The following is a 25,518-nucleotide window of genomic DNA, read 5'->3' on the forward strand; positions in this document are numbered from 1 at the left end:
ACCTGTGTGGGCCCACCCACAGGTGGAGGTGTCTCACTGCAGCATGCAGCCCTTTCGGTTAGGACTAGTCTTTCCTGGGTACGCGCCCCTCCTGGGCTGCCCTGCCCACCTCCACCCCCCACCCACCTCAGCAGGGGCCCCCCCATATGTCCAAGGAGATGCGTTATTCCCCACTTTGAAGATTCTCTGAATTTGTCATTTGCTGTCCATTCCTACAGCAAATTCCAACCCTCCCCAACCCCCCTCATCCTGACTCAGTGACTTGGTGTCTGGTCTGTCAGGTTTCTAACTTCTCTGGTGTTGTGCTGCTAAATTTCCCTGAAGTTAAAATTTTTCATCACATCCTCCCGACACGGAAGAAACTAGCGGGCTTGATCTAATGAAGGTGACTTCTCTTCCCAGCTCCCCCCGAATGCTTCTGCGCCCGTCCTTGCCCACGGCCTTGGCCACCACATGCTCTCCCTCCGCCCTGGGCCTGCCTGATGAGTGGACAGTATACTTCCTGAGAACTGCCCTCCGCTGTCCTTTCCAGAACCAGCACCACGGCGACTGCGGGACAGTGCTCGGGGACGCCTCGTGACGGGCCTTGAAAGCACTTTTATGTGTTCTCACTTTTCAGGGGGGTCATTCAGCACCTGCCATGGATTATTCCTCTGCCCTTCTGCATGTGGAGACCTACTCACCCTTCAATCTTCAATGGAAACACCTCCACTAGGAAGCCTTCCCTGATTCTCCAAATCAGCATGACTCATGATTTGTTTTCCTATAGTGCTTATAAATCTATCATAAAACTTTTATATCAGTCTGTCTTAAGACATCTCAATGGTAAATTCTTGTTTTTTAAAGAAGATGGAAAATCCATCTCTTCCTCATTTTGTGCCCCCCACCCCCAGGTACACACTTCCTATAATGCCTCACATAGCACCTCACCCGAAAGAAGTGGTCAGTGAATACTTGTGGGGGTGCATGAACTGACTTCTGCAAATTTCCTGAGTGAAATAACCAGAAGCAAATGAGTAGGTGAAGCCTCTCAGAGTGCGGGCTCGCAGCTGTCACATCACCCAGTGAGCTATTGCTTCAAAAGCTAAGGAAGCCCTTTGGGTGGGCACTGGAGAGCTTCTCTAGGCGAGGGTGAGCTAGCCGGAAGGTAAGGGGGTGGAGTACACAGTCTGTACAGGCCTTTACTGCAATTGTTGATCTAGTGTTTTGAAATATATCTATCCAGCCTGCCCTCCCCTGCAAGGGAATTGAAGGGGACTAATATAAATAAATAGTCAATTAAAGTGACTTATACATTCTGGGCATTTTGGAGATGATAAAACATTCATACACTTTTCAAGTCATGTGTGTTGAATAATCATTAACATGGATTCAGATTCCAGCATGTGGATGGCAGCGTTAAGACTCTGCTTGTCTTGTTTTGATCAGTCTTGTTAAAATAAACCAAAAGACGTAACACGCTTGATAACTCCTAACCGGATAATCACATTTCAATGTGAGACTCTAACATACAATTTTGTTACTATATGAGAACATCCCAAAGTAAGAGGCATCTTCTAACCTAGAACCCCAAGATTCTGAAACGAAGCCCAAGCCCCAGGCTCACTGGCTGTGTGGCCATGGCCAGGGCCCTGGGGCCTGGTGTCCAGTGTGGGCTGGTGTGGACCGACTACTTCTGGGATGTATATGAGCAGCAGGTGAGGCAGTCAGAGGCAAATTATAAATACCAAAGCCCCTTACATCTTAGTTACTATAATGTTCATGGCTGAGACTATCTCGTAATTTTCTGGAAAAATTAAGATTAGAATTATATCCTTGAAGATTTGGTAGACTTTTTTTCTGCAACATTGGGAATTTTCTGGGGGCAAATATGTTACTGATTCCTTAATGATTATGACTTATTCCAGTTTTCTTTTTTTGAGACAATTTTGGTCATTTTCCTAGGAATTTCATAGTTTTGTTTAAATTTGCAAATTTACTGGCATAAAGCTCTTTATGATCCTGATTTCACTATTTGCTGCACTTAGGAAATTTTGCCTTTATGCAGCTTTCTGCAAAATTAAATAGCAACTAAAAACAATTTCAGTACAAAATTTTAAACAACTATCGTAATAATTTACATAAAGTGGTATTTTTTTGTACTATAATATCTTCAAATAAATAAATGTTTTGGAATGTCTGTCAGTTTACCCATGGGCCTGAATGAGATGTATTAACTTAATTCACTCTGTTCCATTTCCTGTCCTTTTTGAAAGAGATTATTCAAAACAAAAACAACTTTTATCCTTAGAAAGGCCCTCAGGAGGGATCTGGCCTGTCCACCCCGCCCTCATCCTGAGCCCCTCACACAAAGTCTCATCTGTAGATACCTGTCAGCCTGGGATCTGAGGGGGAGAGGGACAACCCATTAGGGTCTGATAAGATCATTGGATCACTGCATCCCAGACAGGCAAGCCCAGGACGAGAAGCAAACACAGCAGCCTTAGAGAGAGCGAGAAAAGGCTTAAGATAGAAGCTTCTATAAAGAAGACTTGATTGAACGTTAAGGGCATGTTAGCTCCTGTGTCATCACAGATATCAAAACATTCGATTTCAGCTGACATACAAGTAAGCCTTGAGGAAATGGTCAATCTCGATCTTGATTTTTAGAATTTCGCATTTTCAGGGCTGTAAGTACAAGAACGGATGTCCTGATAATAAGGTCCTAGGTGGAAATCTCAACCAAGAGACCAATATCTTAAAATCAGAATTGTTAAAGCAAGCCCCTTTTCTTGGGGTCTTGATCGTGCTGTTTACACAGGAAGGAAAGGCCCTGCACACTGTTCTAGACCCAGGAAAGTCTGGTGTGTCTGTGGTCTTCTGTTTTCCGGGCACTGGCTGGGACAGAGCTATTTTTCCTAATGACTCTGCTTGGCATGAATTGCTGAGGGAGAGAAATGATTTAACTTCAATCACTAGTCATTTAGCTTAAATCGAAGACCAACTACGTGCATGCCAAAGCACACAACAAATCACCCACATCACAGTGCTTCCAAGCATTAACCAAAGTAGCAGTTGATATTGGTAACCCACAGAACAAGCCCCCTGCACTCAGCCACAGTCTCTCCTCGGCAACATACCTCAGGGGGCTTGAATTCTTCGATGCCACCTTCCATTTTCTGTTTAAGTGCACTGTTTACTTGCTTAGCATTCTGAACCTTCAAGAAAATAACCCAAAACATGAATCAGATCATACACACAGTAGACTGCCAGAGCACTCAACAAGAGATGGACAGTGTCAGACCCTCTGCAGCTCCAGTGCAGGAGGACAGAGCCACCCCACTGTACCATGCATGGTCGGGATACCAACTGTCACACCCATTTATAGAAGTGTGTATTTCATGGGTTAAAGACACAGTTCACAAGTCATATACTTGAATATCTTCTATAAATATCCCTTAAAACCAAATGCTATTAGTACATGTAGGAATTAAATTCCATCAATCTTTGGCATTACTATCGTGTTTTGATCAAATAACAATTACTCCAGTAATAATAATGACGAGGATGGATAATGTTTGCTGGTGTTAATTGGGTACAAAATGCCACTCGTGGTGTTTCACAGGGAACAAATCACAATGCTCAAGCCCACAACACTCTTGGGAGCAAGGAGGATCAGCTGTGCTGGGCCTGATAGGTGGGCAGGCTCATGATGCCATGAGAATCGTGCAATAAACCCGGGGCACCGGGGAAAAGGAGCCCGAGACAAGGGCCACAACCCTTCACAGTGGGAGTGAGAACGATAGGAAGAAAGCATGGGGCAAGAAGTCCTAAAGTGCCACCAGAAAGATGCGACATCCCCCAGGGGACATCTGAAGGCCGCTGAGTGCAGTGGGCACCAAGCAGGCGCAGCTCCTGAGTTACTGGGAAGGAGCGGGAGGCTGCTTGAGTCAGATGGGAAATTTTCACAGCAGTGGCTGTGGGCACGCTGTGGATGCGGCTGTGGACATGGCTGTAGACATGGGCATGCCGTGCATGGGCTGCAGATGTAGCTGTGGCTATGCTGTGGACATGGCTGTGGCTGGCTCATGACAGTGAACTGAGGTCACCAGCACATTATGTGATATGTGTACGTGAGTGAGGGATAGCAGGGCGTGCTGCCCAGCAGGTAGCTGGATTCATGGAGCCTAGGAGAAAAGGCTCCGCTAGTGGAGCAGGCTCAGAACCACTGGCAGAGCGCAAGGTCAGGCGAGAGGGATCAAGAAAGCAGACTCAGAAGACTGAGGAGGAGGAGTCGGGCGGAGGTGAGCAGGGGCAGAAACGACAGGGAGAGGGAGAGGCTGGGCAGGGGCCACGGGCTGAGCACCTGCTGTGTATGAGGGGCTAGTGTGAGACCACACGTCAGTGCAGCCTCTTCTTTAATCCCTTCCAACCACCACATCACCGCCTGCATTTTATTTTGTGGAAACTACTGAGAGAAGTACATTCTTCCAAGGTTACAGAGGAAGTGCCTGGTGGGGCCCAGCTGGAGCTCAGGTCCAGCTACTCAGGGTCCCTGGCCCAGCAGCTCTGGATCCCCAGGGGCAGACGCAGCTGCCACCTGTTTAGGAGATGATGCTCTTGCTGTGGGGCGGCTGGTGCCACTAAAGACAGGCAGCAGCTGGCACTCACATCCCAGTGTGCCAGCCTCAGCTCGTCACCACCTCACCTATCGCTGACCCCCACAAGGCCAGCATGACCCCAGCCTCACAGACACGGCCTGAGGCTCAGGGAGCAGCTGCTCTTCCCCTGGCCACAGAGCTAAGGGTAGCGGTGCTGGGACTTAACCCACTCAATGAGGCCTGTGGGAGGGAGGCGTGAGCGGTGGCTCAGCACCCCTGGGTGCTGAGGAGGACAGGGGAGTGAGATGCCAGCATCCCCAGAAACCCGTGTCTATAAATACCTGGCGTTTCAGGGAGATGAGCTCCACGTCCAGCTGCCTCAGGATGGTGTTGGCAGCATTGGGACTGCAGGAGACGGCAAGCACGTCCTCCTGGGTCAGGTACATGCCCTTAGGTGGGCGGCACCGGGACCGCTGTGCGTGGTGGCGGTGTTGCAGGCTCTGGTACTCCCTGCGCCCCAGCCCGATCTTGCTGGTTTGCACAGGTGGCTCTGTGCTGCCCTGGAAGGACCAAGATGGAGTCACAGGAGCAGACGACAATACCAGGGCGGCAGGGGACCCCTGGGCACGAGGGGGTGTGAGCACCCTCCCTCGGGAGCCCTGCCTTCCACGGCCTCAGCTGAGCGGACAGAACCCAAAACATCTCCCCAGATTCCCTACCCCTAGGGGCCCATATTCAGGCAGGTTTGGGGGTTATATTTCTATCACCTATCTAAAACCCAAAATCAAAAACTTAGTGTAATACATGTCATTTCGGTAGGGTCTTCAGATACTCTGCAGAAGCAAATGCAAACTGTGTGCAGAATAATGTATGTCTATTAAATCTGGGTCTCAAAGAGTTACCACATGAACAAGGAAAATGAGCTCCTGAGACCCTTAAGAGCCGGTGAGCCCAACGGGCAGTTCGGCCCTCACAGGGCACATCAGAAGTTCTGATAGCACCAGCAAGAAAGGCATCAATCTGCAGAGAAGGGAAATACAGAACTGAGAAAGTGTCGAGGGGAGTACCACAACAAGCAGATGGGGCTCGCAGAAGGGCCACAAAGAATACCCCGAAATAAAGACACGCACAGGCTAGTGATACTGTGGACTGTCCCTCGCAGGATGGACAGAGCTCCAGAGGAGACCAGAGAGTCAGAATGCTGAGAAGAGGGCCTCCCTGGTGGTGCAAGGAGTTAAGCACTGCACTATGAAGCAATCCACAGCTTCTGCATCACGCGTTCGATCCCCGGCCAGCCAGGAGAAACCCACATGGCGAGGCAGACCTCCCCTGTCTCGCCCACTGCTCCCCTCAGCAGTGTATTTCAGTCAGTCTGACTGTTCTGTTCCCCACTCTGTCTCTGGTGGATCCTCTCACCTCCCCCGCAGCATCTCTGGCCTGTACCCCAGCTCTTGTATGCATAAATAAATAAATCTTTAAAGAAAAAAAAAAAAGAATGCTGAGAAGAGAGATGCCCCAGGCAGAACAGGTGGGTAGAGGGTACAACAAGGGGGTAAGAGATGAGGAAGGTCCATCTAAAGAGAATGTTCTGGGGCCTCCCTGGTGGTGCAGGGGTGAAGTCTCAGCACTATGAAGTTACTGGCAGCTACTGCAGCATGAGTTCGAGCCATGGCCAGGGAGCTACCCACATGGTACAGCAGATCTCTCCTGTTTCCCTGCTGCTCCCTCAGTGGATCTGCCTGCCCTGCTGCCCACTCTGTCTCCAGTGAATCCTCTTACCTCCTGCACCTCTGGCCTGCACCCAACTCTTGTATGCATAAATAAACTAAATCTTTCAATAAAAAAAGAATGTTCCAAGGTAAGAACAGAATTAGGGAGAAGCAATACTCACAAAGAGGAGGCATATGAGAAATGGACAGAACTTCAGACAAAGGATTCAGGAAGTACAATGAAGCCAAAGCGAGTTCAACAAAAAAACCATACTCAGATACATCAATGAGAAATTAGAGGACACTAAAGATAAAGACAAGACCAGAAAAGCAAGCAGAGAGTAAAGACAGACTGTCTCTAGGGAACAGCATTAGCTCCCAGCAGACTTCTACAAGCAGCAGACACCAGACATCAGAAATCAAGCAAGGAGTCTGACCCCAGCAAAACTGAGCTTTTAAGAACAAGGGAGAGGGCCTCCCTGGTGGCACAAAGGGTTAAGCACAGCACTACGAAGCTATCTGCAGCCTCTGCAGCATGAGTTTGATCCCAGCTGGCCAGGGAGCTACCCACATGACACAGCAGACCTCTCCTGGCTCCTTTCTGCTCCCCTCAGCAGTGGATTTCCGTGGATCCACCTGTTCTGCTCCCCACTCCGTCTCTGGTGCGTCCTCTCACCACCCCTGCACCTCTGGCCTGTACCCCAGTTCTTGAATACATACATAAATAAATCTTAAAAAAAAAAAAAAAAAAAAAAAACAAGGGAGAAAGGGATGTTAAACACAACCAGGGACTGCTTTATGATTCTCACTACACTGACCTACAAAAGATACATCTCTGAAAAAGGGAAATTATTTTCAAAGGAAGGTCTAATATTCAAGAAAGAATGGTGAGCAAAGTGAAATTTAAACATGTGGGTAACTCTAAACAAATACTCTATGCTTAAATTGGAGAGAGTTAAAAAAACTAAGGTGTAACTAAAACTGGACAAATGGTATATAAATCAGGGTGGTGAGGGTGAAGTCAACTATCTGTAGGACCTTGCACTAACAGACATTCAGACTTTCCTTTCAGACACCCACACCAGAATCTAAGTTAAAAACGCAGGATGAAACTTCCAGAGTACACAATAAGAACAGAAATACAGAAACAGCTCAGCCCCAGAGCATGAACAATGAAATGAGAGGCGATTTCTTAATCCAAAAAAGAAAAAAAAAAGTGTGTGTGGGAAGAGGGACCATGAAGGAGGGGAAAGAAACTAGAAAAAGCTAAACAAACAAAAGATGAAAATACACACGGAGATCACTATAAAGGGGATGAACAGACAAAATATAACTTCCCCCAAGGGGGAAGGCCCAGACCTTCCAGTTGAGACACTCAGGCCAATACTTCACAATAGCAGATGCAGAGGATGCCGGACAAGACAACCTTTGAAGCAGGAGTGTGAGGGTCGTTCATACCAATAATTAGTTTTGATTTGGTTGCAACAGACAACGCCTGTGACTTTGGGCACCTAGAACAGCAGCTTCCCAACATCTTTACCTTGCCGCTCCCCCATCAGTCAGAGGATTGGATAAGCAGCCGCCAGCAAGAGTGCAGGGCTCAGCCAGAGGTCACTAGCGCATCTGAGGCCCCAAAACCCAAAACCAGTGTCTGTCCTCCTGAGCACTCATGAAGAAATACTGGAAAATGCCATACAGAGGCCTGGAGGCTTAAAGACAAGCCCTCAAATTCCTCAGTGTGCCAGCCATTGAGAAGTAGGGGGTCGGGGCAATATTCCCCCTCGATTCTGGACCAGCTTAGGCAACAGAACGTAGCAGTGAGGCTGGGAAACAGCCGAGGACTGAGCTCGCACTGAGCTTGGGGGTGGTGACCCGGGTAACAGCCCCTGCTGAAAAGCCAGAACCCCACAGGTCCACAGGGCGCACGCTGGCTCACCACAGCCCACCAAAGGGAACTGGACACTTTCATGAACACCCTTCTTGATGCTGAAACAAACCTGACCCCCCAAACCAGGAGCAGGATTATCTACATCAGGACGACTCTTCACTGCCCTGCCGAGGCTAAGGGAAGAAAGAAAAGGAGCTGAGGGCCCAAAGGAAACAGGATGGCGAGGAGCTCAGGTGATAGAAATTTCTATAAAGGAAATGCAAATTAATGTGGAAATAAGATTGTTTCGCGACTTGGGTCAGGCCGGCAGGTGCAGTGCGCAGACAAGGACAGATGTGAGGGCCTAAAACCTAGGCGGCCACAGAGGATGACGAAGCAAAGGGCAGACTTTACAGCTATTTAAGAGAATCAAAACCAGTGATGCCAAGTACAGAGCGACAGCGAGGGAGGGTCAGGAGGATGTCCCAGGAGGGGATCAAGGCACCCGCTGCACACTTGGCGCTGTCGGGAGAGTAAATTAACGGATGCTGCCTCGACTGGCCATGGTCACTGCGCAGGGAGGATGAAGGTGGCCACGCTGTACTGCCATGAGCATCACCTGTGGACTATACCTCGGTCAGCAGTCCCACTGGAAGGCTCAGGCCTTCCAGAGGTGGCTCCACACAGGGCCAGAGGGCGGCACCACTGCCGGGCTTCTCGGGAACCAGGGCACATAGCTTAAAATGCCCAAGGCCAGGAGTGGACATGGTGCCTGAGTCTGACATGGGGCTGCAGGGCTGGTGAGGCCTGGGTTTCCAGCCAGGATGAGAGGGCCATGCTTTCAGCCTGGACACACATGGGAGGCAACAGGAAGGATGAAAATGCACAGAGAGAACTGATGGAGAAGGCCCCAGATGGGGGGCAGGGGCCCCAGACGTAGGGCTGGGGCAGGGGCGCCAATCAGCCCAGAGCGACACAGAACAGGGCAAGAGACTGTCCCACCAGGACCCCCAGAGCACCGTTCCTGTCACCACGCTGGTGACACCTGCTTGTGCCAGCAGCCAGGGCACACAAGCTGGGCTGTGGTCCTTCTGGCCTTCACAGAGCCCAGGTTGAGTGGGCTGGGTGGGAGAGTGACCTCCACGGAGCAGTCCAGGGAGGGGCTGAAGCAGTGCAGGGCTGGGAAGCTGAGGGTCCTAGCTTGACATCTGCCCGCTTAGTAGGAGGGAAAGTTGTGCCCGTGTTCTTCGGGGCTGTGGAGAGGGAGCAGGAAACTCACTGTAGGGAATGGGGCCCTGGGCTGGGAGGAGGGCATCTTTGGGGTGGGCTGCTGGCCTTGAGCTCTGGGGACGGGCAGTTTGGGGACAGAGCGCAAGGACAGTGAGCAGGGTAAAAGAGTCAAGTGTATGGGGGAGGTTAAGAGCAGGATAGTAAGGACTTTCACTGCTGAAAGAGCTTAAGTGGTAGGGCCAGGTGGTCAAGGGCCTGACGTTTCCTATGAGGATGGGGACTCATTCAACAAGAAAAGGAGCTAGTCAGTCTCTGATGACACAGTCACTTCTACTACCACAGCTGTCAGCCATGAGGCCTACTTCCTGGCCTCAGAAGCACGCCTGCAGCAACCTGGCCAGCTCCTCATGTGGTCTCGGAGCCCATGGGCACTGCTGTCCCCAGTGCCTCACCCATCTCTCCCGCCCAGGCAGCCTCCAACTTTTAGGTACACCAGACCTAGCCTGCTGGTATACCTGCTGTTAAAAGTGGAGCTAACTTCTAATTTGCTGCTACATGGAACACATGAAATGTTTTCAGAAAAATGAGGCTGCAAACCCAGAAAGCTTAATTTTACACTTAATGCTCCATCCTCTGAAGGGGGTTTTATTTCTTGTGTATGGATTAAAAACGAAGACTTCTAAACTTCTGAGCAGATAAGATAACCCCCAAATCACTTAAACCCTGGGCTAACAGAAGTTTCAGGAATTACTATTTCCTAAAAGCCTCCCGTTAACACTGAGACTTGCCAGCTCATAAATCCCTCTATCAAAATGCTTTTCTCCACGAGCGCTGCTCCCGCCACCCAGCTTCTGTGTGGGTTTGCAGAATAAGCATAGAGGAGGACCAGCATTACCTCTTTCTTGGCTTCTTTTTTGGGGTCATAATCACTATCATTTCCATCCATTGGGTGTGTCTCTTCCACATCATCATCGCTGAGAATAAACAAACAGAGCAAATTTACTTCCCTTGTCTATTCCAGAGCGCGTCATGTCAACCTATGACAAACCCTGTGTATCGTTTTGCTGAATGTTCCCCCACAGAACAAGAGCTGTCTTAGGGAAGACTAGCAGAGATCTGGGGTGTGGAGAAACATTTATCCTTTTGGGCATATAGAGTCACTTTAGCAACATTTCCAGCTTAAGAGTAAGACTCCCAATAGCAAAGATATTTAAAAAGAAGCAGCGCTTGGACAAGAGGATACATTTGATAGATTGTTATCATGCCAGTTCTCCAGTGAGGGGTAAAAACAGAATAAAACCAGGAAGGAAAGTGATGTGATACCAGAGAGAGGGTGAAGTGGCCCCAGCTGCTAAGCCGGTGGCAGCCGGAAGGCCCCCCTAGAGGATGCCCTTGGAGCACCGGTAGCAGAACAGGAAGCCCAGGTGAGCCCTCTGCCCAGCTCAGACATCTCCAGACACAATGTCTGAGGCCGATGAGCAGGGAAGGGGCAGAGAGATCCTCCCGTTAAGGTTTTGGCTCTCTCCGCTCTGCCTCTCAGGGCAGCGCTAGGGATGCGGACCCAGGCGTGCGGAGATCACCGTGCTGACTCAAGAGCATGAGCCCAGCTCAGGGTCCGAGCACACACCACGCAAGCGCCAACCTACCTGTCGCCCTGGTTGTGCCTGTTTGCTAGTTTGCGAGCCTGGCGGTCCATCAGGCTTGTCCTTGATCGAGTCTTTTTCCAGGAATAGTAATATTTTACAAGGCTAGCAATTGTCTTATCTGGAAGCTTGAAAAAGAAACAGCAGGTTAATAGTTTAATCACAAGCTCTGATAACAGGATGAATGCTCTTTCTGACATTCTCTGAAGCTTAGCACACAAAGGCACAGGTGAAAAATGCTGTCACAGTCACCTGTACCAATCAGAGTGCTAAAAAGCACGTTCCAGCCACAGCTCCCGTCACACCTACATTACTGACACCCCTGAAGAATATTCCTATTTGTTCTGAGGTAGAGGGCAGGAAGGCTGCCAGGGCACCAGCTAACGGGGGAAGAATGGCCCAGACGCTCCAGGCTCCATCACTGGGAGGTCAATATGTGCTTTCCTTAAAGAGTTGCTCAGTTTTTTTCACTTCTGAGAATGAGAAATTTTTTATTCGTATGTAATTTATTTCGTATATAATTCACCTGCTGAAAGTGTACAATTCAGCATTTTTTCACTAAGAGGTTCTGCCCTCCGTCCTTGGTACCAGGCACCTCAGAGACCATAGCCACCGCCACGTCCCCCCACCCCCAACCCCCCACCCCCTCCCATCCCCGTCCTGCCAAAAGCTCATCTCCTCCCCTCTGCGACTGGCCTGTCCTGGATACCTCATATAAATGGAATCACACCCCACGTGGCCGTCTATGTCTGGTTTCTTTCACTTAATGCTTTGAAGAAAAACTATTCAGTCCTTAACAGTGGATTCTTTAAGTCATTTTGTTTTAATCTGGGTTTTAAAATGATAAAGAATGCAAACAGACTTTAGCTACCAAATAAAGTCTCAGGGCATGAAAATGACTAATGGTCATGCACTGATTTGTCCTGCAGGGAAGCAAGGACCACGCTCCCCACCAAAATGGTTCTCTAATTATGGAAGACACTTAGCATGTTTGTAAACATTGTCTGATCTTCCTCCATTTAGGTTACAAGAGCTTAATGCAGACCTGTTTCTGGATTATTTTATTTTCAGGCTATTATAAAAATGTAAGAGCCAGAAATAAAGAGCAGTTTTTCTCCTCTAAAAGACATCAGCATCTGAACAATACTTAAATAATACAGAAATAACACAGAATTCTGAAAAATTGGTTTTTATATCCAAAGGAATATAAATTGGAAAATAAAATCCCAATGTTAAAAAAAATGCAATGTTTAAAACTAAAACCAAAATTATGATTTCTTTCCTGGAACAACAAACATTTAAAGCTCTATTAAACATATTTAAGTCAAAATAAAAATTAACTTATTACAACGAAACTGCATTTAACTATCAGGCATTGTTGTGAAAATAGCACTGTATGCAAATACATAAATTTCAAACTACTTTTAAACAGTAAAATTAGATTGGAAAGTCTTTCTGTTCCTATAATCACAAGTGTTTAGTAAAAGCATAAGATACATTTAGGTAGGAATTAGCAGGAGACCAAAATCACCATACCATTTGCTGAATCCTGTGAAAGCTCTTCCCGTGAAAACTAAAGGCTTGTTCAAATAGGACTTTATCTTCCACGGTCCACTCATCCGGAAAGGGAGTGAAATTAGGGAGGTCAGCAAGGGACTTCTCAATGTTATGTTTATGCCAGAACAACATGCCAAGCGCCTTGAAGAGAAACCATCCCCTTTGGTTTTAGTGGACTCAGGTCCCACCACACTTAAAAAGTCAAACACAAGTTAGTTTGAAACCTTAAACCTATGACTTCATGACACACTCACAGCCTGGGGCTCTTTAGCAGAGGCAAGCAACGGGCCTCCTTTCTTTCTTCCCTTTAAACGGGGGCCTTGGGACAGCGAAAAAAATCTCACCTACCAGATTTGCTGCACGATCCAGGGAGCAGAGAGTTGGGGAGACTGACTTAATGGCTAAAGCCTGTTCGGAAGCTCAGGTGGAGATTTTCACCCCGTTTATTCATTTGTCAATGTGGGGAGAGAGAAAGGCTAAGCAGAAAAAATCTAGTCATCAATACTTGGGTGAAACTATCAATTCTAACACAAAACTAGAGGACTCGGTTGAGACACAGGAGAGAAATATTTAAGTGTGAACCTTTTGGGTGTTACCCTGGGCTGAGCATGCTATGGAGATGAAGTGCTTCACTCTGCAGGTGTGTTTAACCACAGGTGTTGTGGCAGGTTTTTAAATGTCGTAACACACCAAGAATTAAGAATGACTTATCACCACTTTAATCATAAGAAAGCCTGAAATAGACAACTTCCAACACTGCTACCACTTTCCCTTCCATTGTAACTAACAAGCCTTTTTTACTGCAAGGGACTGAGAATATTTAGAGGACACTTTAAAAAAAAAGAAGAGATAAAGTGATTTTTTAAATAGTGAGTTTTTGCTAATTTCTCCAATATGTCCATTGAAATGAATGCAGTCACATTTTAAAAGATTAAACTTTCTCACATGAATATTAAATAGAAAGTCAAGGCTAAAAAACAAAATTCATCATCCAAGGCTTCAAAATCCACAAAAATCTACTTAGAAATAAAGTAACCCCTCAAATTTCACAGACACAACTTTTCATGATTTAACCATATGACTTTAGCACTTAAAAATCCAGGTTCCGGGTGATTCACGTACTTTAATATTAATTCTGATCTGATAAAGGTTGATGTGAAACTTAGTTGAAATGAGATTTAACAGTATGTCATTTTCATATTTCCATTATCACCAGTCCCTCATTACTAGGGATATGAACCATATGCCATAGATATTTTATGTGTGTGTTAAATATGTGTATGTTAAATACTTACCTCCTAAAGTTATTTAATAAAAGTCCTCTGTGAATTATTCCATTTGGAACATCTAAGTCTTAAATATCTCTTTAAACAAAAAGTCTCTTGAATTTTTAAGATTAAAAGGTCAAGGGGGGGCCTCCCTGGTGGCGCAGGGGGTTGAGCAGCACTGTGAGGCTGTCTGCAGCCTTTATAGCGCAGGTTCGATCCCTGGCCAGCTGGGGAGCTACCCACGTGGCGCAGCAGAACTCTCCTGTCTCCCCGCTGCTCCCCTCAGTAGTGGATTTCGGTTGGTCCGCTTGTTCTGTTCCCTGCTCTGTCTCAGGTGGGTCCTCTCACTCCCTGTAGCTCTGGCCTATACCCCAATTCTTGTATGCATAAATGAATAAATCTTTAAAAAAAAAAAAGTCAAGGGAATTACTTGTGCTCAAAGAATGTTTCTCTCTTTGTAAGCCTTAATCCTAGGGCTTACAGAGGCATCAAGAGCCAAGTGTTGGAGCCCTCGAGACAGAGAACGTTTAGAGAAGCAACATCCTCGTGCCAAGCGGTCAGGCAAGGCTGCCTTGGGATGCTGTGAGGGGCTCTCTTAGGGCAGAAGCCAGATGGGGTGGTTTTCCCATGGAGCCCGTGCCCACGCGAGCCTCCTACGCACCTGCTCCACGTTGTAGCCATGTTTCTCCTTGGCGATGGCGATGTACTCGTCCACTGCAAGGAAGGGGTGCATCAGTGACTCTCACCCTCTTAATGTGCCAGAGCAAAATAAAACCTTGTAACTCCAGGGGTGAAAAAAAACCAGCCAAAGCCATTTTCCAGTGAAGGTGACAAAAAGACTCACAGGGGCAGGGCTGCGAGCCCGCTGGGTGCCAAGTGTCACCTAGTGGCATGTCCTTGGGCCCACAGTGCCTCACTCACGGGCTCTACACCATATGGTGTCACGCGTGTAATTACTTTTGTACCAAAAAAATTAACCCGAGAGGCCAACAAAGCCCGACACCGTGTGAAACAGCAGGTGGCTGGGCTTTGAGGTTGTGCTATTTCAGGAGACATAGCTGCGTAAGGCACATGCTCACCTTAGCACATCCCCTTCCCACTTCTACCTGCTGGAAAGGGGGGCTCATGTGTGATTCTGCAGCTCCACATAAGATCAACACACATGACTTTGGGGCCCCTGGTGTCTCTCCAGTTCTTTCCACTTGCTACACAAAAAGCTGTCTGAAGTCGGCATCGTAACCCACCCTCCCAGGCCATCATGCCCAGGCATGACCAGTCAGGGCAGCTGAAGGCCAGATGCCCGGTTCTCTCCAGGCCTTGCAGCCAGGTCGTCCCCACCCCACATGCATTGAGACTCAGGCTTACATGGGATTCATTGTGTCACCTTCCAGACACCTCACACTAAACATTTATTTTGCTTAATTCCTCAAGCACATCTCTGAGAAGTGGCGATTAAGAATGGCGACCTGGCTGGTCGCCATTAGTTAGCCTGGCTGGGCTTGACCCTCAGCCTTGCCACCAGTTTCCTCACTTTCAGCAAGTAACTTGGCCTTTTCGGCCCTCAGTCTCCTAGCTCTAAATTGGAGATGGCAGCAGGACCTTCCTCCTGGGAGCAGATGAGCTAATGTTTGTAAAGTGCTTTGAACAGTATCTTACGAACCACATCCTAAGTGCTTGGCAAGAGTCTGCTATCTGACGAGCAGGACAGCACGGTCTAATACAGAAACACACCACTGTAACGCCAGCAGGAGAGCTTTCTTATGGTTATGGATCCTGTTATATCTCCCTAAGCTTCTTGCAAAAAATCCAAACAGTGCATCTTACTTAGAACCCGCAGCACGAAGGCAGGCAGGACTAAGTGGAAGCTGCCTGACTTCAACAAGTGCCTCGAGCTGTGGACAGAAGGCTGGACAGCATGCATGGCTTGGGGCCCTCAACCCTGGCCACTCACTGGGACCATAGGAGGGGCCTTCAAATGGGTCCACACCCCACCCTGAGATTCTGCGTTAGCTGGTTTGAGGAGTAAGTGATTGCAGGCACAGCCAGGGTTAAGAAACACAGTGTAAGCCTCCATGGGACAGCCCACACGGACACCCCACACCTTAATGTGCCAGCTTTCTGGCTTTCTTTTCTGTATACGAGGCTTCCAGAGTGAAAGCCATGCCCCCACCCCATGTTCAGGCTGTGATAGGACCCAGGCTGTGTGTACCGTACACACCCAATGGCCGCCGACTGTCGCATTGCAGGCTGAATGGACAATGAACGTGGTGTCTCCTGGGAAGAGCACCTCAAGGGCAAGGGGCTCAAGGTCACCAGGAGCCCTCCTGCTGCTAGAGAAGGGAGGCCAGCGAGCCTGAGGAAGGAGCCATGTCCAATCTTTGGCTCTCCTATGGCACCGGTGAGTGTGACCAGCCATTCATCATCATGGGATAAAACAAACCATCGCCGGTACTTTCAAGATTTAGTTGGTATTTTGAAAAGACAAGCTGGTCTCACAGCTGCAGGAACAGCTGCCAGACGGTTCAGAGAGGCCATTCTAGACTACCTGACGGGGTGGGGATCCTGTTCTTGTCACCTGCGAGCTTCCTACATCTGACAGCTGCAAAGGGTTGGGCTGGCTATGTCACACCAAGGTCTGAGTCACACCATGGCCGGTCACCCAGAGGGTCTGTCCCAAGAGCACAGAGGTGGCCCAGACACAGCTGCTGCCCTCAGCTCTCACCTTCCTCTTTGCAATGGTAAGGACGGCGGCACTGGCGTCTGGCACCAACACTGAGGAGAGCTTGAGGGGCGTCTAAGTGGTGAACGCCCTCCCTGCTGCAGGGTCTGTGCAGCACATCACCTCCCAGGCTCCCCAGTCTTCCTGGGTCTGGGTCTGACACGAACCCGAGGCTCAGCCCTCTCCTCTTTCTAAAGGAAGAACATTCTACAAGAACAACCTCCATCAAGAAGACAAAACAAACTGCTTTCTTAAGAGAATGTAAGAGACCGGAAATCATGGGGATGGACGTTTCGAGAGGCGCTGGCCCCGCCCACGTGACCAGTCTGGGGACTTACACTTAGCGTCGGGGATGCTGTGGTAGGGGGACCAGACGAGCATGCCTCCATTGTCCTTGTCCGAGTACTTGGTGGCACCTGGGGAGAGCAACAGCTGTGAGGAGGAGGGACCTGACTTACATCCACACAGTATGAACACAGTAAGCTTTATTTCTAGTTTAGTCCAGTTTCTGCCCAAACCCAAAAAAGACAAAGTACAGGAAACAAGGCAAACAAAGAGAGATTTATATTAAATACAGCAAATAAGCAGCTCATGGACATGAAGAGAATTTCACAAAAACTGAAGCTTTCCCCTTTAAAAATAAAGGCTTTCAAAAAATAAAAATAAAGGCTTTCTTAAATATATGCATAACCCTGACAGGAATAAATCTGACTTAACCACGGGGGCCTCCCTGATGGTGCAGGGGTTAAACACAGCACTATGAAACTATCGGCAGCCACTGCAGCATGAGTTTGAACCCTGCCAGGGAGCTACCCACATGGTGCAGCAGACCTCTCCTGTCTCCTGCTGCTCCCCTCAGCAATGGATCTCAGTGGATCTGCCTGTTCTGCTCCCCACTCTGTCTCTGGTGAATCCTCTCACTTCCCATGCCTCTAGCCTACACCCCAACTCTTGAATGCATAAATAAACTTTAAAAAAATTTCAATAAATCTGATTTAACCTTCTATACATTATTTAGGAGTCATTAAAAATTCTGACTTTGAAAACTAGGGAGAAGACCTCAGGTGGCAGGTTAATGCTCTTTTGCCCAATATGTTTGGCCCAAATTACTGTTTAAATTTTTTTAATTGTATTTCATTTTTAAATAGTCACACTTGCTTTCAGATGGTTTTTATGTCACCTCGTTCCTTGCTAGGAATGTGCCAGCTATTCCTTTTCAGACTTCATTTCACTTATTACATTTTATATTTCTAAAAGTATGTGTTCCATGTAAGAAAACAACAGAACACTATTAATATGAGAGCTGGCCTGTAATCTAGAAACACACTATCCCAATTCACTCAAATGCATTCCTGTTATGATCTAAAACGTCAGAAAAATCAAGCTCATTAAAACCGCATGTAAATGAGTGAGCAGAATGAGCAAAAAGCGACACAGCTGTCCCAGAGCCAAGGACACGTGTGTTGGCTCTTCCTTTTAATTACTCCGTGGTCTTTCTCTGGCTTCTTCCTAATTCTTGGGCACCTTCAAGTTAATTAAAACTATCAACAAATGAAGCAGTGTTGGCACCTGTTTTGAGAACCTCTGTCTATGAATATCTCATGATTCACTTTTAGGAGGGGTTAAAAGCCACAACGAATGGTTAGACTTCCAAAATGAGTCATGGGCCTCCCGGGTGGCCGAGGGACTAAGTCTCAGACTATCACCTTTGGCCTGAGTTCGATCCCAGCCAGGGAGCTGACCCACATGGCACAGCAGACCTCTCCTGTCTTGCCAGCTGCTCCCCTTAGCAGTACATTCAGTAGATCTGCCTGTTCTGCTCCCCACTCTGTCTCTGGTGAATCCTCTTACCCCCTCCCTCCCCCACATCTCTGACCTACACCCTAGTTCTTCTATATATACACACACACACACAAATTAGTCTCATGTTATCAGAATTCTGAAGTTAAAGTACTATCATTTATGAATGAAATTATAAGACATATGAAATAAAGAACATTCATTTCCAGGGTAATAATCTCCATCTAGAGAAGTTGGCTATCAAATAACAATTCAGTGTCATCCTGGGGTTTTTTTTGAGAATCATCACACATCACTACTGTATATTCAATCCACAACTTTTAGTGAATAATACACTGTCAGTAAAACCTGACACTAAAATTGTTTTAAAATTATGTGTTTTATTACAAGGAAAAATTAAGGGTAAAGAAAAAAGATATGAGAAAAAAATACCATCCAAGTAGTAGAAAAACCATAATTACAAAATAAGTCTAAAAGCAAAACCTACTGCATGCCAACACAAGGATCTTTGGGGGCACAAATGGAGTAAAATACTGAAATTTGTATTTGACGAAAATAAATGTTAAGTTATCTACTCAATATTAAGATAGATATTTAATTTTTAACCACATAAAATAAAAACACAGAAGCAACAGAGTCAAACCACTCAATGGAAATAAAACAACCAATCACAGTTGGTAAGGAGCCTTTACTTAATTAATGAAATCTATTACTATTTCTAGTAAGTATCCTAAACTTCCATCCTTTAACATGAGGATGCTTTTTAACAGTGACATCCCACTTAATAGACTGTATACTGCAACAGAGAAAGGTTTCCAGTAAGTGTCAAGTCTTAATAGCATAGCAGGCTTCAATTCACATTTAAACATATTTCCTTTTAACTGACTCTTGCATTACGGAAAATCTGAATTAAAAAGTTTTCATCAAATGTCTCTTCTTTAACAAATATAAATTTGTTTTTTGTATTCTTCCCCATGAAGAATAACTGTAAGTTTCCAAAAGCACTGTTAGCACTGTAATTAAGGGCCCGATCTGACACGAACAGGCACCCTTGGGTGGGACTGCGGCAGGTGGGCGTACAGCAAGCCCTTGCTGGCTGCAGGGAATGAGACAGCTCAGTGATCAGTCCTTAACCCTTGAGCAACGGCACCATTTTCAACCACGGATGTGTCCTCTGCGTGCAAGATGGCCTGGTCTCAGGAATTGAGAGGCACTTGGCGTGATGGTGAAGAGTGTCACCACAGGGGAGCCGCACTCCAGCCACAACCTCAGCTGTCACCCTGGGCACACTGACTTAACCTTCCTGGGAGCACATGAACTCATCTTTAAAAACAGGGGTGATGAGAGCTGATCAAAGACTAAATGAATTCATGAACTAGGGAAATCAATGAATAGTTATTAAAAATGAATGAATTATGTAAAGCGCTAAGACTTACAGTTGTTACTAGTACAGTTCACTGAAGTTCCTTCTTAAGTTCCCTTCTTACTCCTCTCTGGATAGGCTCATCAAAGCTGACCTTTCTGACCTAATCAGTCAGCTAAAATTATAGATGAACAAATCCTCATGGATACTAACTTGAGGGCTGATACTCTCACCAGCCCTTTGAAAATGAGATTGAAGAGCTGACAACACAGACCTGATTCTTCACCTCTAAAAGGAGAAAGTTACTTGTATTATTTAAACAATTTACTCCTCAGGAGGCTTTGCATCCAATAAAGTCTAGCTATTAATACGTTGAGATGAACTGAAATATTTAAATGACACAGATCTATGGTTTATTTTATTTTATTATTTCATCTGCAACAATATTTTTGTCATCTGTAACAATAAAAGTATCTCCTACTCAAAAATAAAACTGAGACTCAAACTGGAGTAGCCAACAGAATAACCAAGGCGTACAGGCATTCTATCTTCTGAATGGATTTTAAAAACCAATCAACCAAAATCACATAGCAAGTTACAGAATTTTAAAGGACACGTGAGTTTTGAAAGTGAAATTAATGAATAATCCATTTTTAAAACTATCCAATGAAATACTGAAAGCTTAATCTCTCCAAAATCTTTTAGACCATCTTAACTGTAGTTGATAAGTGTATCTATGCACTTTATAATGATGATGGGGAAAACCAACCACAAAAACCAAAATATAAATTTTGATAAACCAGGGATTCTATAGCATCAGTAAAATAAGCACAGAAGCAAAAATCTGTTTCAGGCATTTAAGGGAAGGACTTTGATGGCGATCACTGAATAAATATACTATGTAAAGAACTTAAATACTGACAATATTAAGATGCTCTAAATATTTTCAAAATCCTGCTATTTGTAAACTAGGCTCTAAATTATATACTTAATTCATGAACTTCAAGCTGTGGTGACAAAAACTGCCCACAGGGCCCAGAAGCAGGAATCAGTCTCAAGGGAAAGACTTTTCAGGACTGCTGAGAACTCCTCTGCATATATAAGATACACATGCCATCTACCTCTGACATCCTGCTCCACAAACGCCCTTCTCCCAACTCAAAACAAAACAGTGGGTCTCCCCCTCTGGAGGGCAATGCCCCAAAAGTGGCCAATAACCAAGAGAGCCTCTATCCCTCAAGGCACCTGGCTAGTGTACCGTTGACCAATCAGGTGTCAACTGTGGTAACTCCAGCCAGAAGACATTTAAAACCTAGACTCTTATGTTCACAAAAATACTATTATGATGGTGGAGAAAATGGGCACCTAGTTAGGATCTAAGTGAGAAAGCACTTTCAAAGACAAAACATATACAATCGGAGGGGAGGGATGCAAGCAGGTGAGATGCGCACAGGTGAATTCAAAGACAAAAGAAACAAAGTTAATGTTAGTGTTAGGAGCCTACTCAACACTATATAGCAGATGCTATTACTATCATGATTTAATCGAATGCACTCAAAACAGGGATATTCCAGCTTTATTTCAGAGCGTTAATATTTCTCACACACCGGAGAGAACATTTTCAACTACTTAAACTCAGTCATAAATAACAGAGATCAAATTTAAAATATGTGAATCTGGCATGCCGACAAAGAGCTGGTACAACTGCCAAAGAGAAGGATGCCAGCGGGAATGCACAGGGAGAGCACAGGCCCACTGTGAGGTGGCCCAGGCACTGATGCGCAGCAGCCAAGAGACAGCGCTGCAATGATGGCAGACAAGCGTGACCTTGATTCTGAAGGGCATGGAGTTTCCAGGCAGGTTTGCAAGATGTTTTGAGGCTTACAGAGAAGTGCATGACAGAAAAAGGCAGGCTGCTAAGCAGGGAAGTCCGTGGCCCTATTTCAAGCCTGCACAGTGGCAGCTCCTCCTCCTCTGGCCTGGGCAGGTCACAGACAGAAAGATGGTGTGGACGTTGGTGACCCACCTGCCCTGATGGAATCAGGCAAGGACTAGGAATCAATAGGTGAGGCGTTGTCGCTCTACACCCCAGCGTCCCCAAGCCCCAGGGCTCAGTGTGCTCATCTTCCTGACCAGGTAAGTGGACCACAGTTGGGACAGACTTTATTTCCACTTTATCAGATCATTTCTGTCTCACCAGATCAAGTGCGGTTTTGGGTTTTAAATGTCATTTGGTATAATCTGGTAGGTTAATTTTCAGATCTGGGAATGCTCAAAAAATTTCCATATACATGAATAAGAATTCTTCACTCAGGCCATTTAGATGCAAATGGTTTCACAGGAAAAGTTGTACTTTCACTGATCGCAGAAACCTGTAGCTTCCTTTAATAAGAAAATGAAAGCTTGATGAACTGGGGAGTTCACTGGAGGTCACTGCCCTGGGGGCTCAGAGGGCCAGGAGAAGAGGCACAGGCTGCTGGGGTGTCAGGCCTTGTCTGGAGGCCCTACCTACCTACGAGCTGGAGGCCCTGTTAAGAATCAAGTGTGAAAAGGTACCTAAGAAAACAAACAAATCCAGCCAGTCAATTATAAATTAGCAACTGGCTCCTTAATTAAGATAAACTGTTCCTAATTCCAACACAAACCCCAATTCTCATGTTTTCTAAAAATAATCATTTTAGTAATTCCTGTGCTTAATTTCTATCATCACTATCTCCCCCAATAAAAACCTCTTTTAACTCCCCTACACCCTGAGAGTAATGCTGCATCCCAGGATTTTCTCTTACAGATGGGCTGCATGGCCTCAGGTGAACAATCTCCATGAACACAGGTTTGGGGGATTATTAAACACTGGGAAGAAAAAGGACAGAGAGGGCCTCTTTCTCAGTTTCTATCATTAGCATCTCCTTTGCTCTTTTATCTTTTCCTAGGAAATGTGTTTAAATCATCACCCAATTACACTGAGTTGACAGGAAGTAAAAAATTCACACAACATTGCTAACAGTTCCAGTAAAACAGCACAGTGCTACCAAGCCCAAGGGTGCTGAGGCTCAGTTTTCCTATAAATCCTGGCTAATAGAGAATTATATCTGTTCTAGAAAAGCCCACCTAAGCTTACCCCGCAACTGGCTCAGTGTGTTGTGGTTTCTGTATGTTCTGGGGGAAGATTATGAAGGTGAAAGTGAATAGGGGGACTTTCAGGAAGTGGCGCTTGTCCTTACCCTCAGAGTGTCAATTATGGTCAGAGTAAAGAAGCTGCAAATATAATTTTATTTTAAATATAATGGTACTTTCGTGATTCCCCCACAAATATTTTGCGTAAGTTCAAAATGAGCAACATCTGATGACAATGGGCAACACACCGTTGCTGTGGGAAACCACCTCAAAAGTATTTGGCGCTTTTAATTCTTTTTGAAATTTGTTTGCGTTTAGTTTATCGTGAAACCAAACGTGGGGGGCCGAGGGCAGCGGGCAGCCAGGCACGGTCAGTTTCTTCCTGCACAGCCTCCCGCACCCACCCGGGGCCGGCTGCCTGTGAAATCCGGACCTACTGGGTGGGGACAAGGGTGGCACTAACTTCTGGAATGGTTTCTGCTGCTGAGTTCCGATATGGAAACGTCATCAATGACCCCCAAAGTAGAGCTGTGCTGAAAGCCCCCATGAGAAAGGCGGGCAAGTACACAGTCATTCTTCGTATTAAGACAAGAGCAGCTGCCCTTAGCCCAGGGTTGTCACACGGCAGGAATTCCATGAGCTGTTAAGTCTACTTTACAGCCAGGGAAACTGAGGCTCAAGAATGTCCCGTGCCATGCGCGGAGCAAAGCTAGACGCTGGGCACTCAATGCGTTATCTTCCGCCAAAGCCAAAGCTTCCAAATGCGGAGCTGCACCGGGCAGCCGGGCCGTGCCAGCCACCGCCCAGCTCGGCCCTGCACCGGGCAGAGGTGACAAACACTGCGGGGGCTCTGCAGCCCAGCGGCGCCCGCCCCGGCAGCGTGTGAGGAAAGGGGAGGCGCAGCCGCGTCCCTGCGAAGACAACTCCATCTAGTGAGCTCGGCTCCTTTGTACTCAAGGGAACCTGGAGTCTCCGGCCACCGCGCGCCGACCCCCCCCCCGCCCCCCCCCCCCGCGCCCCGACCCGGCCGGTAAATGTCATTCTGCGCTGCCGCGGGGGGAGCCAACCTCCCCGTCTGCACCCCGTCATCAAAGGCACGGCTTCTACCCTAGCAAACCCGTCAGCCCTGGCAGCAGCAAAGCGAATTCCGAGCCCGACCCGGACACGCGTCCTCCGCGCGGGCCAGAGCCGAGCCGCCCCGAGAGAGAGGGAGAAAGCAGAGAGCGCGCGGGCGAGCCCCTGTCTGCGTCTCCGGGCGCAGGCTGCGCCGCAGGGGCCGGGCTGGGGTGCGGAGAAGGCTCCGCTGGGCCCGGAGGCTCCGGCAAGGGCGCCTCCATATGCGGAACTCTGGCCCAATCCGCGTCGGGGCTGAAATCCCGTGACCGCCGGGGAGCCTGTTTGGAGAAAAGTAGACAGGGAGCCCGCAGCCGGCCGCGGAGGGCGCGGAGCCCGGGCCCGCGGCAAATGTCTCCCTGGCGGCCGCGGCCGCGGGAGGGCTCGGGGGCGGGCGGGCGAGCGCCGCGCCCCGGCCTCCCCGCGCCCGCCCCCGCCGGCCCACCCGGGCCCGCGCCGCCAGCGCGACCCCGCCGAGCCGCCCAGAGCCGCCGGGGCCGGGAGCGCGGGCCGGGCCGGGCGCGGCGTGGCCGGGCCCGCCGCCCCGGGCCTCCGCCCCCGGCGGCCGAGGGCATCCGCGCGGCCCGCGCCCCCTCTCCTCTCCCCCGCCGCACGGCCTCGCCCGCTCCCGGGCCCGCACCCGCCCGCCCCCCCCGCCGCGGACGGGCCCCAAATCCGCCGAGGGCCGGCTCCCCGGCGCCCCCCGGCCTCGCCCCGGCCCCCGGGGCACGGGGTTCACCTTGCGGGGCGCGCCTCCGCCCACCCGCCCGGGTCGGGGCCAGCGCCCGGCCGGCCCCGCGCCCCGACCCGCGCCCGGCCGGGAGACCGGCGCCGACGGACACAGCTACCTGGATCGAATTCGGGGATCCGGGCTTGGTATTCGGCGCCGACTCTCATCCCAACATCTGCAAAGCAATGCAAAAAAGGAAAGAAAAGGGGGGCGAGAGAGAGGAGGGGGACGCTCAGCCCCGAGCCGCGGCGCGGCGGGCGGGCGGCGGGGGTCGCGCGGCGCCGAGTGGCGGCCACCGCGGCGCGGGCGCGCGGGAGGCGGCGGCGGGCGGCGCGCGGGCGGCGGGCGGCGGGCGGGGAGGGGGCGGCGGGGGAGGGGCGGCGGCGGGCGGGGGCGCGGAGGCGGGCGCGGAGCTACCACCGTGCTCGTCGTCGCTGCTGCCGCCGCTCTCGGGCTCGGACGCGGGCAGCCCGCCGTTGGTGGCCGCCGCGCCGCCGCCCGCCGGGCTCTTGGCGCCGCCGGGGCCCGCCCGGGGCTTGCCCAGGAACTCGGGCCCCTTCTCCATCATGCCGGGCATGGTGCGGCGGGCGGGGCGGCGGGGGCGCGGGCGAGGGCGGCGTCAGGCCGGAGCGGGCTCGGCGCGCGGGCGGCGGGCGGGGACGAGGCGGCGGCGGAGGAGGAGGTGTCAGCGCGGCGCCGCCATCACCGCCGCCCGGGCCGCGCAGCCGCCGCCGCCGGCCCCGCCCCGCCGCCGCTCTCCCCGCCCCGCGGGGGGGCGCCCTCGCCGCGCCCGGAACCCCCCGCCCGGCCCGAGCCCGCCCGCCC

The 25,518-nt window shown here is 49.0% G+C and overlaps 1 protein-coding gene across 3 annotated transcripts in view; it reads right to left on the bottom strand.

Annotated features, from left to right (window-relative positions):
* The window catches only part of RCOR3 (REST corepressor 3), a 41,772-nt gene extending 16,502 nt beyond the window's left edge, over positions 1-25,270 (bottom strand). For 2 of the 3 annotated variants that reach the window (XM_037497336.2, XM_037497337.2), the window contains exons 1-9: positions 25,114-25,270; positions 24,812-24,868; positions 16,912-16,989; positions 14,516-14,568; positions 12,566-12,727; positions 11,033-11,157; positions 10,282-10,360; positions 4,922-5,140; positions 3,120-3,197 (exon numbers count right to left, since the gene is read on the bottom strand). In XM_037497336.2, the coding sequence (XP_037353233.1) occupies positions 3,120-3,197; positions 4,922-5,140; positions 10,282-10,360; positions 11,033-11,157; positions 12,566-12,727; positions 14,516-14,568; positions 16,912-16,989; positions 24,812-24,868; positions 25,114-25,270 (1,008 nt within the window). Of the gene's footprint in view, positions 1-3,119; positions 3,198-4,921; positions 5,141-10,281; positions 10,361-11,032; positions 11,158-12,565; positions 12,728-14,515; positions 14,569-16,911; positions 16,990-24,811; positions 24,869-25,110 lie in introns of all 3 variants that reach the window. The other variant, XM_037497335.2, reaches the window with a different exon arrangement.
* Between the last annotated feature and the right edge of the window lie 248 nt (positions 25,271-25,518).

This window comes from Talpa occidentalis, unplaced genomic scaffold, assembly GCF_014898055.3.
Source record: "Talpa occidentalis isolate TD23 unplaced genomic scaffold, MPIMG_talOcc4v2.1 talOcc4.8, whole genome shotgun sequence".
In the NCBI taxonomy this organism is placed as follows: Eukaryota; Metazoa; Chordata; class Mammalia; order Eulipotyphla; family Talpidae; genus Talpa; species Talpa occidentalis.